At 34.0% G+C, this 16219-nt stretch overlaps 1 protein-coding gene across 2 annotated transcripts in view; it reads right to left on the bottom strand.

Annotated features, from left to right (window-relative positions):
- TMPRSS15 (transmembrane serine protease 15) overlaps positions 1-16219 on the bottom strand; it is a gene marked incomplete at both ends in the record, with an annotated part of 140544 nt that overhangs the window by 51201 nt on the left and 73124 nt on the right. For both annotated transcript variants that reach the window (XM_081234212.1, XM_081234213.1), the window contains one exon: positions 14379-14519. In XM_081234212.1, coding sequence (XP_081090338.1) covers positions 14379-14519 — 141 coding nt within the window. The remainder of the gene's footprint in view (positions 1-14378; positions 14520-16219) is intronic.

Genomic DNA, 16219 nt, shown 5'->3' with positions numbered 1-16219 from the left:
AGCAAAGCAGGGTTATAAGAGATCACAAGGGTAAGCAGTGTACTACCCATGCCTACTGTGCAGTGACCCTGGGGAGGGGGGAGAGGAACACACCAAAGAACCCACAACTCTGTTCTACAAAAGCGTTAGCATTTGTCCAGGAGCTACTGTTAGCTGAAAGAAAACTACAGCGGTGGAAGATTATCTTTTTCTGCCTCTCTTCCAACACTGGAGCTATAGGAAGATGGAAGGGAAAGAAAGTGGGAAATAAGTTAAAGACAATATTTCCACCTTCTTCTACTTTAACTTATTGGGCCAATATTTGTGCCTGAGTCGGGAGATTAAAAAAAAAGAGCTGTGACTTAGATGATATTAAAGTTTTGATGTTGTATTTGACTGTACATTTTAATACCTAAAAGTGAGGTTTAATTACCCAGTTAAGAAAATTGCTTACCTAAAATAGCTGGAAAAATGAAGAGATCTGCCTGAAATATCCCAGAATAAAAAGAGAGATTTGAAATAAAGTAAGTAGAGAAAAATAAAGTTTTATCTGTTTATATTCTCATCAGGTCCGTTCTTTAAATTGAATGTACAATGTACTATCTGTAATACCCTTATGCCTTGTTTCTTCATTTTATATGCTTAGGACTTGACAAAATGACTGGAACAAAGTAGGAAATCAGTAGATATTTGTTAAATGTTAAGTGAATTAATTTATGTTAAATGAGTGATATGCCTCAAAAATCAGTATGAACCTTAGTAATAGAGTTGACGAAATACAAAGAAATCTTTAAAAGTATGATTTCAAAAAAATTTTAAAATTAGGCAGTTTATTTGCTGATGGTAACTATTGATTTGAAAAATAAAAATTGATTCTATGAATTATGAAGATAAAATTTACTGATTTGAGCAGTGGTTAAAACATAAGCTCTGGAATCATATGACTGGTTTGATCTGCAGCTTAGCCATTTCCTTTTTTTTTAACATCTTTATTGGAGTATAGTTGCTTTACAATGGTGTGTTAGTTTCTGCTGTATAACAAAGTGAATCAGCTATACATATAGATATATCCCCATATCTCTTCCCTCTTGCATCTCCCTCCATTCCACCCTCTCTCTCCCACCCCTCTAGATGGTCACAAAGCACCGAGCTGATCTGCCTGTGCTATGCGGCTGCTTCCCACTAGCTATTGGTTTTACATTTGGTAGTGTATATAAGTCCATGCCACTCTCTCACTTTGTCCTAGCTTACCCTTCCCCCTCCCCATATCCTCAAGTCCATTCTCTAGTAGGTCTGCGTCTTTATTCCCCTCCTTCCCCTAGGTTCTTCATGACTTTTTTTTTTTTTTTTAGATTCCATATATATGTGTTAGCATACTGTATATGTTTTTCTCTTTTTGACTTATTTCACTCTGTATGACAGACTCTAGGTCCATCCACCTCACTACAAATAACTCAATTTCGTTTCTTTTTATGGCTGAGTAATATTCCATTGTGTATATGTGCCACATCTCCTTTATCCATTCATCTGTTGATGGACACTTAGGTTGCTTCCATGGTTTGGCTATTGTAAATAGAGTTGCAATGAACATTATGGTACATGACTCTTTTTGAATTATGGTTTTCTCAGGGTATATGCCAAGTAGTAGGATTTCTGGGTCGTATGGTAGTTCTATTTTTAGTTTTTTAAGGAACCTCCATATTGTTCTCCATAGTGGCTGTATCAATTTACATTCCCACCAACAGTGCAAGAGGGTCCCCTTTTCTCCACGCCCTCTCCAGCAGTTATTGTTTGTAGATTTTTAAATCATGGCCATTCTGACTGGTGTGAAGTGATATCTCATTGTAGTTTTGATTTGCATTGCTCTAATGATTAATGATCTTGAGAGTTCTTTCATGTGTTTGTTGGCAATCTGTATATCTTCTTTAGAGAAATGTCTATTTAGGTCTTTTGCCCATTTTTTAATTGGGTTGTTTCTTTTTTTTGATATTGAGCTGTATGAGCTGCTTGTATATTTTGGAGATTAATCCTTTGTCAGTTGCTTCATTTGCAAATATTTTCTCCCATTCTGAGGGCTGTCTTTTCATCTTGTTTATGGTTTCCTTTGCTGTGCAAAAGCTTTTAAGTTTCATTAGGTCCCATTTCTTTATTTTTGTTTATTTTTGTTTTTATTTCCATTTCTCTAGGAGGTGGGTCAAAAAGGATCTTGCTGTGATTTATGTCATAGAGTGTTCTGCCTATGTTTTCCTCTAAGAGTTTTATAGTGTCTGGCCATACATTTAGGTCTTTAATCCATTTTGAGTTTATTTTTGTGTATGGTCTTCTAATTTCATTCTTTTACATGGAGCTGTCTAGTTTTTCCAGCACCACTTATTGAAGATGCTGTCTTTTCTCCATTGTATATTCTTGCCTCCTTTATCAAAGATAAGGTGACCATAGGTGCGTGGGTTTATATCTGGGCTTTCTATCCTGTTCCATTGATCTATGTTTCTGTTTTTGTGCCAGTACCATACTAGCCACTTCCTTTTTATTTATTTTTGACCCTGAGCAAATACATTAGTCTTTCAGAAACTCAGTTTCCTTTACTGTCAAATAGGATAAATACTACTTATGTCTTAGGTATATCATGAGAGTAAATTTTTAAAAAATTAAATGCATTTAGTATACCAATATGAATACATTGAATGCAGAATAAATTTTATCCTTAACAGCAAAGTATTGATAATAACATTTAGAAATCGTCCTTTTCATTGATATTTTTAAGTTACTATTCTTACTTTATGTTCTGATTGTGTGACTTTCCCCTCCAGATAATGCAAGAAGTCACACATAATCCTTTCCTCTGGGTATCTCACAACAATAATTGGAGCTATTTGTATAGGTTATTTTAAACTTTGATGAGGTCTATAGTTTTTCAATCCAAATTTAAGTTACTTTAATAAAAAATACTTTAAGGAAGGCATGACTGGGCTGGTTGTTTCTACAAATATTTATCCAATGAGAGTAGGTTACATATATCAAGTATAATACTATTAGGGAGGTTCTTGTAAATGTAATTATCAATTTATTTCACAAACACTTATTTTTAAACCAGGTTAGTGAGATGATAAATGGGCAAAGACAGCTACTTACTTTATAGGCAAGCATTAATGTTTTAACTGAATTTATATTTTAATCTTTCTAGTGTTAATTTTCAGTTAGCAAACAGGAATACTTAAAGCTAGATATATATGTTTTTGAATTTATATATTCTATTTTAAATCTATACTTAATATATTTTTATTTATTTTAAAACCTGATGGCCTAAATATGTACCCATAATCAAATATCATAATATGAATGTTAGTCACAGCTAGTTATTTTTATATTACCCCATTACTTTGTTTTCATAGTTTGTTAAAATCATTATGTAAAAATGAGTTTTCAATATCAATACTTTAATAATAGATAATGTATTAATAATTTTACTCTTTTACTAGTATAGCCAGGCTATATTTAATTGGAAAACACATATCCATTGAATGAAAATTTAAATATCGGAATAAAAATATGAATGAAAACATGTATAGATATCTGAAAATTGTAATTTATTTTTTGTGCTCTAGTCAAAGCTGTTAGGGTTTTACCGTATGAACATAGAAAAATTAACCTATTTCTATAAGAGGAATATATTGGATGAAAAAATGCTGTATGGAGCAAAACAATCTATTGCTGATGAACTGAAAAGAATGACAAATTCTGAGGAGAAGTGTAAATAAACTCTTTCAAAATTTCCCTTTATGTGCATGAACTGAATTCTGATTCTTTGCAACATATAACAGTTCGGCTTCATTAAGAAGTCTTTAATCCAAAAGTTTAACTCTCTGTGGCCTCTGATGTCTTATTTCTGATCATTTTATGCCCATAGTGAGAGAGAGAGAAAAAATATTGCTAAGAACTGAGTTTTCCCATCTCTTTTTTATGAAGTCTCCAGTAGCCCTGCCTCATTTAGTTAACATATGCTTGGTTTTAATGGAACTGAATTGATCTCTAAGGCACATGACACAGAAGCTGGGGAGGGCTCTAAACCCCTAAATGTAATCAACTGCCACTTCCACAGTTGCCAGATAAGCACTATTGAATTCCAAATTAAGATTCTGATATTCAGAAAAGAGCAATGAAGGGACATTCAGAGGAGAGTGATCTTAATAAATCTATATTTCATATACTCTAGTTTAATGTAAGTAAAATGTGAAAACTAAGATAAAGAAAGGAGATAGAAAAATATGTTATATAATTGTTTTATTCATCAACTGAATGCTTTGGAAGGTATCCCTAAAATATCTCAGAAGATAAATGAAGCACATACATGCTGCAAATTTATGATATTCCTTTCATCTCTTTTTCCTAAAATGACTAGCAAAGCAGCGCACCAATATAAACAGATATGTGTGCCTAATCTCTCTTTCCACTACCAGCGTGATTATCTGCCACTGCCAATTCCCTGTTTCTGTAATTGCTTTTCAGCCTTTTGGTGTAAAAATCTCTCTGGGAGAAGATTGTGCTGATGATGACTCAATCCCTCCATTTTCTACTCTCCAGCAGCATCTGTCCTGTAGCCAAGAGGGATGTGAAACCACATTCCCAGCGTATTCAGCACACAGTGATGGTCACGGAAGACTCAATTTTAGCTTCAATTTCTCTAAATGATTTATTACCTCAATAACATAATCATAGTAACTGAAATCTAGTGAAAAGGCAAACAAATATAAGCAACACCTATGCCATAAATCTCCAATCTATTTTTCTGTTGGAAGCCATAGATTACGTTCTTTTGGCTTTTATCTTGAAGGGAAATTTCTTGTACTATTTTTCAAAATCCTAATGTATTTATCTTATTATAAGACTCTAATAAAAGCTAGTAACTGTAATATTTTTAATAGAAGAGATGTTGCTGCCTTCCTTTTCCCAACCTATTCTCTTTCCACTTCTTTCCTCTCTTTTCCCTTACAATTTAAAATATGGCTTTAAAGACCTACTATTTCTCTAAAATTTCAAGATACTTTCACTTTTGCAGATGGCAGAATGCTCAATAATTATTTCAGTTGTTTGGATTTGTAAATAAATTCACTCCCTTATTGGTTAGAGCTATTAGTTTTCTTATCTCATTAGTTCAGTTGGTTTTACTATTCATCTTCATTTCTTTAAAAATATAGTACTTCTCAGCCAAAGACCAATATCATATGATATTACTTATATGTGGAATCTAAAAACATGATACATAAGTTTATTGTTTTTGGTGCAATGGTGAATGGGATTGTTTTCTTAACTTCTCTTTCTGATCTTTTGTTGTTAATGTATAGGAATGCAAAGGATTTCTGTGTGTTAATTTTATATCCTGCAACTTTACCAAATTCATCCATGAGCTCCAGTAGTTCTCTGATGGCAACTTTAGAATTTTCTATGTAACTAACAGAGCATTGTAAATCACCCTTACTGCAGTAAAAACTTAAAAAATTAAAAAATGATACAAATGAAATTATTTACAAAACAGAAAGAGACTCACAGACATAGAAAACAAACATGTTTACCAAAGGGGGAAGGGGGTTGTGGGGAGGGATAAATTAGGAGGTTGGGATTAACATATACACACTACTATATGTAAAATATATAGATAACAAACAAGGACCTTCTGTATAGCACAGGGAACTATACTCAATATTTTGTAGTAACCTATAAGGAAAAATAATCTTAAAAGAAATTTTATATATATATATAGATATATATCTCTCTATATCTATCTATCTATCTATATATATAAAGTATATATAACTGAATCGCTGTGCTGTACACCTGAAGCTAACACAGTATAATAGATCAACTATACTTCAATAAAAAAAGAAAGTAAAAAAAAAATAGTTTATGTTTGCAGTTCATTTTAATTTGGTGAATAGATATGGGACAATGTTAAACAGCTAATAATTAGTTATAGTTGCAGTTAACATAATGTGCTACAAGACTTTAGTTTATTTTGTGTTTTTATACTTACTAGAAATAAATGTTGAAAGACAAATTTTATTGTAATAACAAATAAATAAATATAATTATAACACATTTTAAAAATATATAGTATTTCTCAAAAGTTCCTTCCATGACATCCTTGGAAAAAAGTTGGGAGGCCCTCCCCTCCAAGAGAATAATTTTCTTGCTCTATTTTAAAATACTTTATAGAACTGAGCACTTAATTCTATTGCATTCAAATACAAGTGATATTGATGTCTATACATTTTTTATTGCAGAATTTCTCCTCAAAAATTTAGAAATGTCACTCCGCTGTTTTAAAATATTCACCATAAAGTGACTAAAATATAAAGCTGAACTGATTTTTGACATCTTTGAAAAATGATTCTGTTTATTCTCCTTAAAAAATGCGCTGAAAAATTTTCCTCTTGAAATTAAAAATTTTAAACAGGAAATGTTACAACACTGATTTCTGCTTATAAATTTTTTACAGTAAGCAATAAGACTTCATGATTTTTCAGTCACTTTAATCAGATCTAGAAAGTATAAAATTTTTTCCCATTACACCTTTCAGTGTTAGTTTTAACTGGTTCTATTATATTCAACTTGCGGGTTGGTCTTTTTCCTGTTTGCCTGTCACAGACTCCCACATTTTTCCATCTCTTTACCTATTGTTTTTGCTTACTTGATCATGCTTTTGTGCTGCACTTTTGTGACAATGTGGTATTTTGGTTCCAGAGTTTTTGAATAGGTGTGCAAAATAAACTGTGCAGTTCACACCATTAACAAAAACCTCTGATCAAGTCAGAGATAATAATCTGGTTGTGGTAGAGTTTCAACAAGAAATTCCTTTGCCCAAAGGTGGCCATAGGGATAAAATAGTGACAATTCATAATGGTAGTTTGAAAATTGTCTTGATTAATATTTTCCAAGGCAGTGATTTACTTCTCCTCTAAGTTAATTTCTGATTTTTATATATTATCTCTCTCTCTCTCTATTTCTATATATCTTATACATTATATTTATACATAATGTATAATATATAATTTATATATTATATATTTATACACATAACTATATTTTCATGTCAATATATTTTCTTTTTTGCTATTTTGAAAAATAATTATAAGTATAATTTAAAAATAAATAAGTAATCTCATTTATAAATTAAAATAATTATAAATCATATCACTTTCTATATTTTTCTCCTTTTTCATGTACTCTATTTTAAGATAAATTCCAATTTTCTGTTGATCTAAAAGTCTTTATTGCTTTCCTTTGGTGTTGTATGTTCATTCATAGGCCTTAATATTTTTGTTTGTTTACTTCCCTAGTTGATCTTTTGTTTGTATACTTCATTAATTGATTTTTTTGTTTATTTCACCAATGGATTTTTTTATTGATTCATGTCAATGTTGCTTATAAATCATAAGTAGCTGCTTCTAAAACATCACGAAATTCTTCTGAAGAACAGGATAGTTGGCTGCGCTACCACTTACATTCACCTAAGTAGCTTGGGTAGTAACAATTGTTATGACATATTTTCAGGGCCAGAGGGTATATAAGCTACAGGTCAATTTTCATATTTGTAGTAATGCTGAAAGCATACAACTTTCTAGCATGGAGTCTAAGGTTTAGGCCAGTTGTAAGTAGAGGAGCAGAGATTTGTACAGATGATTCTAGGATCAGATAATAGGCCAGATGATGAACAGTGCTCCAACACTGCCTCTTTTCTAGACATTTTAATTAAAGACAAACTGACCACAATCTCTTATGGAAGGGAAGGATAGATGTAGGAAGGAATGTGTATTCTGTTTTCCTGACATATTTGTATCTAGAGAGAACTACTAAGTTGTGGGACAGAATTATTTTAAAAAATCATAGTACAAGTGGAGAAGCAAGCTATAAAAATTCTCTATAAACTGTTGAATGCAGAGTTATATTTTACATATATGAATGAAAATATTTATATCTATATCTATATATCTACATCTACATCTATATCTATATATCTCCATGATACAGAAAGTTCTTATTAGTTATCAATTTTATACATATTATTGTATATATGTCAATCCCAATCTCCCAATTCATCCACCCTCACCACCATCCCTGCTTTCCCCCCTTAGTGTCCATACGTTTGTTCTCTACATCTGTGTCTCTATTTCTGCCTTGCAAACTGGTCATCTGTACAATTTTTCTAGATTCCACATATATGTGTTAGCATACGATATTTGTTTTTCTCTTTCTGACTTACTTCACTCTGTATGACAGTCTCTAGGTCCATCCATGTCTCTACAAAAGACCTAATTTCATTCCTTTTTATGGCTGAGTAATATTCCACTATATATATGTACCACATCTTCTTTATCCATTCATCTGTCGATGGACACTCAGGTTGCTTCCATGTCCTGGCTATTGTAAATAGTGCTGTAATGAACATTGTGGTACATGTATGTGTTGAATTATGGTTTTCTCTGGGTATATGCCCAGTAGTGGGATTGCAGGGTCATATGGTAATTCTATTTTCAGTTTTTTTTTAAGGAACCTCCATACTGTTCTCCATAGTGGCTGTATCAATTTACATTCCCACCAACAGTACAAGAGGGTTCCCTTTTCTCCACACCCTCTCCAGCATTTGTTGTTTGTAGATTTCCTGATGATGCCCATTCTAACTGGTGTGAGGTAATACCTCATTGTAGTTTTGATTTGCATTTCTCTAATAATTAGTGATGTTGAGCAGCTTTCCATGTGCCCCTTGGCCATCTGTATGTCTTCTCTGGAGAAGTGTCTATTTAGGTCTTCTGCCCATTTTTTGATTGGGTTGCTTGTTTTTTTTAATATTGAGCTGCATGAGCTGTTTAGATATTTTGGAGATTAATCCTTTGTCTATTGATTTGTTTGCAAATATTTTCTCCCATTCTGAGTGTTGTCTTTTTGTCTTGTTTATTATTTCCTTTGCTGTGCAAAAGCTTTGAAGTTTCATTAGGTCCATTTGTTTATTTTTGTTTTTATTTCCCTTACTCTAGGAGGTGGGTCAAAAAGGATCTTGCTGTGATTTATGTCATAGAGTTTCTTCTTATGTTTTCCTCTAAGAGCTTTATAGTTTCTGGCATTACATTTAGGTCTTTAATCCATTTTGAGTTTATTTTTGTGTATGGTGTTAGGGAGTGTTCTAATTTCATTCTTTTACATGTACCTGTCCAGTTTTTCCCACACCACTTATTTTTAATTTTTATTTTATACTTTTTAAACATCTTTATTGGAGTATAATTGCTTTACAATGGTGGTTAGTTTCTGCTTTATAGCAAAGTGAATCACCTATACATATAGATATATCCCCATATCTCTTCCCTCTTACATTTCCCTCCCTCCCACCCTCCCTATCCCACCCATCTAGGTGGTCACAAACACTGAGCTGATCTCCCTGTGCTATGCAGCTGCTTCCCACTAGCTATCAGTTTTACATTTACTGAAGAGACTATCTTTTCTCCATTGTATATCCTTGCCTCCTTTTCCATAGATTAGTTAACCGTAGGTGCGTGGGTTTATCTCTGGGCTTTCTATCCTCTTCCATTGAGCTACATTTCTCTTTTTGTGCCAGTACCATATTGTCTTGATTACTGTAGCTTTGTAGTATAGTCTGAAGTCAGGAAGTCTGATTCCTCCAGCTCTGCTTTTTTCCCTCAAGATTGCTTTTGTTATTTGGGGTATTTTTTGTCTCCACACAAATTTTAAGATTTTTGTTCTAGTTGTGTGAAAAATGCCATTGGTAGATTGATAGAGATTGTGTTGAACCTGTAGACTGCTTTAGGTAGTATAATCAGTTTCACAATATTTATTCTTCCAATCCAAGAACATGGTATATCTCTACATCTGTTTGTATCATCTTTGATTTCTTTTATCAGTGTCTTATAGTTTTCTGAGTACAGGTCTTTTACCTCTTTAGATAAGTTTATTCTTAGGTATTTTATTCTTTTTGTTGCAATGGTGAATGGGATTGTTTCCTTAATATCTCTTTCTGATCTTTCGTTGCTATTGTATAGATATGCAAGAGATTTCTGTGCATTAATTTTGTATCCTGCAACTTTACCAAGTTCATTGATTAGCTCTGGTAGTTTTCTGGTGGTATCATTAGGATTTTCTCTGTATAGTATCATGTCATCTGCAAACAATGACAGTTTTACTTCTTTTCCAATTTATATTCTTTTAATTTCTTTTTCTTCTCTGATTGCCATGGCCAGGACTTCCAAAACTATGTTGAATAACAGTGGCAAGAGTGGGCATCGTTGTCTTGTTCCTGATCTTAGAGGAAATGCTTTCAGTTTTTCACCATTGAGAATGATGTTTGCTGTGCGTTTGTCGTATTTGGTCTTTATTATGTTGAGGTAGGTTCCCTCTATGCCCAGTTTCTGGAGAGTTTTTAATCATAAATGGGTGTTGAATTTTGTCAAAAGCTTTTTCTGCATCTATTGATATGATCATGTGGTTTTTATCCTTCAGTTTGTTAATATGGTGTATCACATTGATTTATTTGCATATATTGAAGAATACTTGCATCCCTGGGATAAATCCCACTTGATCATGGTGTATGATCCTTTTAATGTGTTGTTGGATTCTGTTTGCTAATATTTTGTTGTGGATTTTTGAATCTATATTTATCAGTGATATTGGTCTGTAATTTTCTTTTTGTAATATCTTTGTCTGGTTTTGGTATCAGGGTGATGGTGGCCTCGTAGAATGAGTTTGGGAGTATTCCTTCCTCTGCAATTTTTTGGGAGAGTTTGAGAAGGATGGGTGTTAGCTCTTCTCTAAATGTTTGATAGAATTCACCTGTGAAGCCATTTGGTGCTGGACTTTTGTTTGTTGGAAGACTTTTAATTACAGTATCAATTTCATTACTTGTGGTTGGTCTGTTCATAAATTCTATTTGGTCTTGGTTCAGTCTTGGAAGGTTATACCTTTATAAGAATTTGTCCATTTCTTCCAGGTTGTCCATTTTATTGGGATAGAGTTGCTTGTAGTAGTCTCTTAGGATGCTTTTTATTTCTGTGGTGTCCATTGTAACTTCTCCTTTTTCATTTCTAATTTTATTGATTTGAGTCATCTCCATCTTTTTCTTGATGACTCTGGCCAAAGGTTTATCCATTTTGTTTATTTCCTCAAAGAACCAGCTTTTAGTTTTATTGATCTTTGCTATTTTTTTCTATATTTCTCTTTCATTTATTTCTGATCTTGTCTTTATAATTTCTTTCCTTCTACTAACTTTGGGTTTTGTTTGTTCTTCTTTCTCTAGTTCCTTTAGGTGTAAGGTTAGATTGTTTATTTGTGACTTTTTTTTTTTTTTTTTGTCTCCAGAAGTAAGATTGTATTGCTGTAAACTTCCCTCTTAAAACTGCTTTTGCTGCATCCCATAGGTTTTGGTTCGTCATGTTTTCCTTGTCATTTGTCTCTAAGTATTTTTTGATTTCCTCTTTGATTTCTTCAGTGACCTCTTGATTATTTAGTAATATACTGTTTAGCCTCCATGTGTTTGTGTTTTTTATGTTTTTTTCCCTGTAACTGATTTCTAATCTCATAGCATTGTGGTCCAAAAAGATGCTTGATATGATTTCAATTTTCTTAAATTTACTGAGGCTTGATGTGACCCAAGATGTGATCTACCCTGTAGAATGTTCTATGTGCAATTGAGAAGAAAGTTTATTCTGTTGTTTTTGAACATAATGTCCTATAAATATCAGTTAAATCTATCTGGTCTGTTGTGTCATTTAAAGCTTGTGTTTCCTTATTAATTTTCTGTCTGGATGATCTGTCCATTGGTGTAAGTGAGGTGTTAAAATCCCCCACTATTATTGTGTTACTGTTGATTTCCACTTTTATAGCTGTTAGCATTTACCTTATGTATTGAGGTGCTCCTATGTTAGGTGCATAAATATTTATAATGTTATATCTTCTTGGATTGATCCTTTGTTCATTATGTAGTGTCTTTCCTTGTCTCTTGTAACATTCTTTATTTTAAAGTCTATTTTAGGGCTTCCCTGGTGGTGCAGTTGTTGGGAGTCCACCTGCCTATGCAGGGGACACGGGTTCGTGCACCAGTCCAGGAAGATCCCACATGCCATGGAGCAAATAGGCCCATAAGCCTGTGTGTCCAGAGCCTGTGCTCTGCAATGGGAGAGGCCACAACAGTGAGAGGCCTGCGTACCGCAAAAGAAAAAAAAGTCTATTTTATCTGATATGAATATTGCTACTCCAGCTTTCTTTTGATTTCCATTTGCATGGAATATCTTTTTCCATCCCTCCACTTTCAGTCTGTATGTGTCCCTAGGTCTGAAGTGGGTCTCCTGTAGACAGCATATATACAGTCTTGTTTTTGTATCCATTCAGTGAGCCTGTGTCTTTTGGTTGGAGCATTTAATCCATTCACATTTAAAGTAATTATCAACATGTATGTTCCTATTACTATTTTCTTAATTGTTTTGTGTTTGTTTTTATATGTCCTTTTCTTCTCTTGTGTTTCCCACTTAGAGAAGTTCCTTTAGCATTTGTTGTAGAGCTGGTTTGGTGGTGCTGAATCCTCTTAGCTTTTGCTTGTCTGTAAAGCTTTTGATATCTCCATCAAATCTGAATGAGATCCTTGCTGGGTAGAGTAATCTTGGTTGTAGGTTCTTCCCTTTCATCACTTTAAATATATATTGCCACTCCCTTCTGGCTTGTAGGTTTTCTGCTGAGAAATCAGCTGTTAACCTTATGGGAGTTCCCTTGTATGTTATTGGTCATTTTTCCCTTGTTGCTTTTAATAATTTTTCTTTGTCTTTAATATTTGCCAATTTGATTACTATGTGTCTCGGCATGTTTCTCCTTTGGTTTATCCTGCCTGGGACTCTCTGTGGTTCCTGGACTTGGGTGGCTATTTCTTTCATATGTTATGGATGTTTTCAACTATAATCTCTTCAAATATTTTCTCAGGTCCTTTCTCTCTCTCTTTGCCTTCTGGGACCCCTGTAATGTGAATGTTGGTGAGTTTTATGTTGTCCCAGATGTCTTTTAGGCTGTCTTCATTTCTTTTCATTCTTTTTCTTTTTTTTTTTTTTTTTTTTATTTTGTTTCACAGCAGTGAATTCCACCATTCTGTCTTCCAGGTCACTTATCCATTCTTCTGCTTCAGTTATTCTGCTATTGATTCCTTCTTGTGTATTTTTCATTTCATTTATTGTATTGTTCATCTCTGTTTGTTTATTCTTTAATTCTTCTACATCTTTATTAAACATTTCTTTCAATCTTCTCGATTTTTGCCTCTATTCTATTTCCGAGGTCCTGGATCATCTTTCCTATCATTATTCTGAATTCTTTTTCTGGAAGGTTGCCTATCTCCACTTCATTTAATTGTTTTTCTCTGTTTTATCTTGTTCCTTCTTCTGGTATCTAGTCCTGTGCCTTTTAATTTTGTCTATCTTTCTGTGAATGTGGTTTTTGTTCCACAGGCTGCAGGATTATAGTTCTTCTTGCTTCTGTTGTCTGCCCGCTGGTGGCTGATGCTATCTAAGGGGCTTGTTCAGTCTTCCTGATGGGAGGGACTGGTGGTATGTAGAGTTGTCTGTTGCTCTGGTGGGCAGAGCTCAGTAAAACTTTAATCTGCTTGTCTGTTGATGGGTGGGGCTGAGTTTCCTCCTTGTTGGTTGTTTGGCCTGATGTGACTGAGCACTAGAGGCTACAGGCTCTTTAGTGGGGCTAATGGACTCTGGGAGGGCTCATGCCAAGGAGTACTTCCCAGAAGTTCTGCTGCCAGGGTCCTTGTCCCCATGGTGAGCCACAGCCACCCACTGTCTCTTCAGGAGACCCTCCAACACTAGTACGTAGGTCTGGCTCATTCTTTTATGGGGTCACTGCTCCTTCCCCTTGGGTCCTGATGCATACACTACTTTGTGTGTGCCCTCCAAGAGTGGAGTCTCTTTTTACCTCAGTCCTGTTGAAGTCCTGCAATTAAATTCTGCTAGCCTTCAAAGTCTGTTTCTCTGGGAATTCCTCCTCCCATTACCAGACCCCCAGATTGGGAAGCCTGGCAAGGGCTCAGAGCCATCACTTCAGTGGGTGGACTCCTGTGGTATAATTGTTCTCAAGTTTGTGAGTCACCCACTCAGCAGTTATGGGATTTGATTTTGTGATTGCACCCCTCCTACTGTCTCATTGCGGTTTCTCCTTTGTCTTTGGATGTGGGGTATCGTTTTTAGTGAGTTCCAGTGTCTTCCTGTTAGTGATTGTTCAGCAGTTAGCTCTTTCAAGAGGGAGTGCGTGCACATCCTTCTACTCTGCCATCTTGAACAAATCTCCCCTCCTGTATGTTACTACTGTTTTGCTCCAAAAGTTACAAGGCAGCATGTACTCCCGAGTACACTTACCTGGAATCCCCAAGTAATAGCCAGTAGTGAAATTTGCTTTAAATCCCCCTTTTGCCAACCCATAATCAGTGATAAAAAGCACAGTCATTCTGTTGGTGGTTGAGAACACGTCCTTTACTGGACCAGGTCCTGTGTACACTGCTGCTCAAAAAAAAAAAAAAAAAAAAAAAACAGTGAGATGATCTTTTGACTCTAGAAGGAATATACCCTTTTTCTCAGTTCTGTCTCCCAGAGGTATGCAACATGCAGCCTGGCTTGCTCAGGAAGCACCACATGTAAGTAAATGCATACATTCTCTTACATTTTAGGCACTGCTTCTAGGAAAGCCAACTTCTCTACTGATCTTTTCCAGTATTACTTAAGGTTTCTGCAGCTCTATAATTTAATGATGAATTACTCATAATATTGTCTGGCTTTGCATCACTACTATTCAAAGCTCATGTTATCACAGAAAAATAATTGTTTGCCTGTTTTTAAAGACCCTTTTAAAATAACAGAGCTTATAGTCTCCTTTAATAAATTTTTGTCTAAATTTATTTGATATTTTTAATAAATTGAATCACTAATCTAATCTGAAATATGAATTAATTAGAGACAGATAATATAAACCTAAATGATGGTTTTCTATATTTTTCCCTCTAATCCCTGGGCTTTGAAGGTTTCATAAACAATAAAATACTCTTTATTAAAAACTAAAGGCTTCAGTTAATTTAAAAATATATTCATCTTATTAAATATTTTATATATTGGAATCCTTGAAAATGATTCTGTATCAAAAGAACTTCTCACCTACATATTTGAAAAGGATGCTTCTGAGATCCTTTTGGAATTCGTATTTACTTTTCTGTGATTGATGGAAATACTAAGAGGTGAAATGATAAAAATTGATTTTTCTTAGATCATGAGAACACTGAAGTTTTTATTAGAAAGACAGAGTAAACTGAAAATGGAAAAACTACTCAAAATGTGTTTATAACTATATTGAAAATCAAATTTGAAGTTCCTCAGTTCTTGCTAACACAAGACTCCTCACCCCACCGAGACTTTCATTGTTATTTGTTCTGTGTGTGGCTCTCAAAATCCTCTTCCAGGAAACTTGTACTTTAGAACTTTGTGGGATTTTTCTGAAGAGCCTACATTATGGTGACAGATTAGTATGGCTGGGAAACCCTCTCCACCACTCTGCTCCTTCATTGCTATACAGCGTGCCCTCTGGAGTCTTCATCCACTGGTTGCAGTGTTCATGTGATTGCATAGCTATCTGGCCAGATTTTATAGGAAATAATTAATACAGGTCTAAGGCACAGTTAGATAAAACATTTTTACTTGTAAAGTGTGCTGTTTCTGCATTCCAGTTGACATTTCATGTATTTTCATAGTTCAGTTCATGACTTATCAAGAGACACTTCTTTCTTAAAAATTGGTAGTAATTGAGTAAGATATTAGCCATTATACTTGATATATTTTTATTATATTAACATGCATTCTATGATCTAGGTATAATAATTTCCTCTAGAATAGAACACTTTCCCCCTATGTCTATTTAAAAAAATTAATGATCAACAGATGTTAGGGAAAAATCAACTTGCTCAACTTTTGACTCATTCTCAGATACTTATATAGAAGCAGCTAGTACTAGAGACAGAGCCAATCAAAGTAATAGTGAAACACAAAGTAAAAAGCATTTAAAAAGTTTGCATAACAAACACAATTGTTCCTCTAGTTTGAAGTGAAATAAAACATAATATAATAGCTGTCTTTGGAAATACGATGTACACATAATGCATAGAAAACTGTATAATGGATGTTCTTAGCTTTTAGTCTCTAAAGTGTAATGCTTA

The sequence above is a fragment of the Mesoplodon bidens genome, assembly GCF_964165515.1.
Source record: "Mesoplodon bidens genome assembly, chromosome: 5".
NCBI lineage: Eukaryota > Metazoa > Chordata > Mammalia > Artiodactyla > Ziphiidae > Mesoplodon > Mesoplodon bidens.
This window is presented reverse-complemented; position numbering and strand designations above follow the sequence as displayed.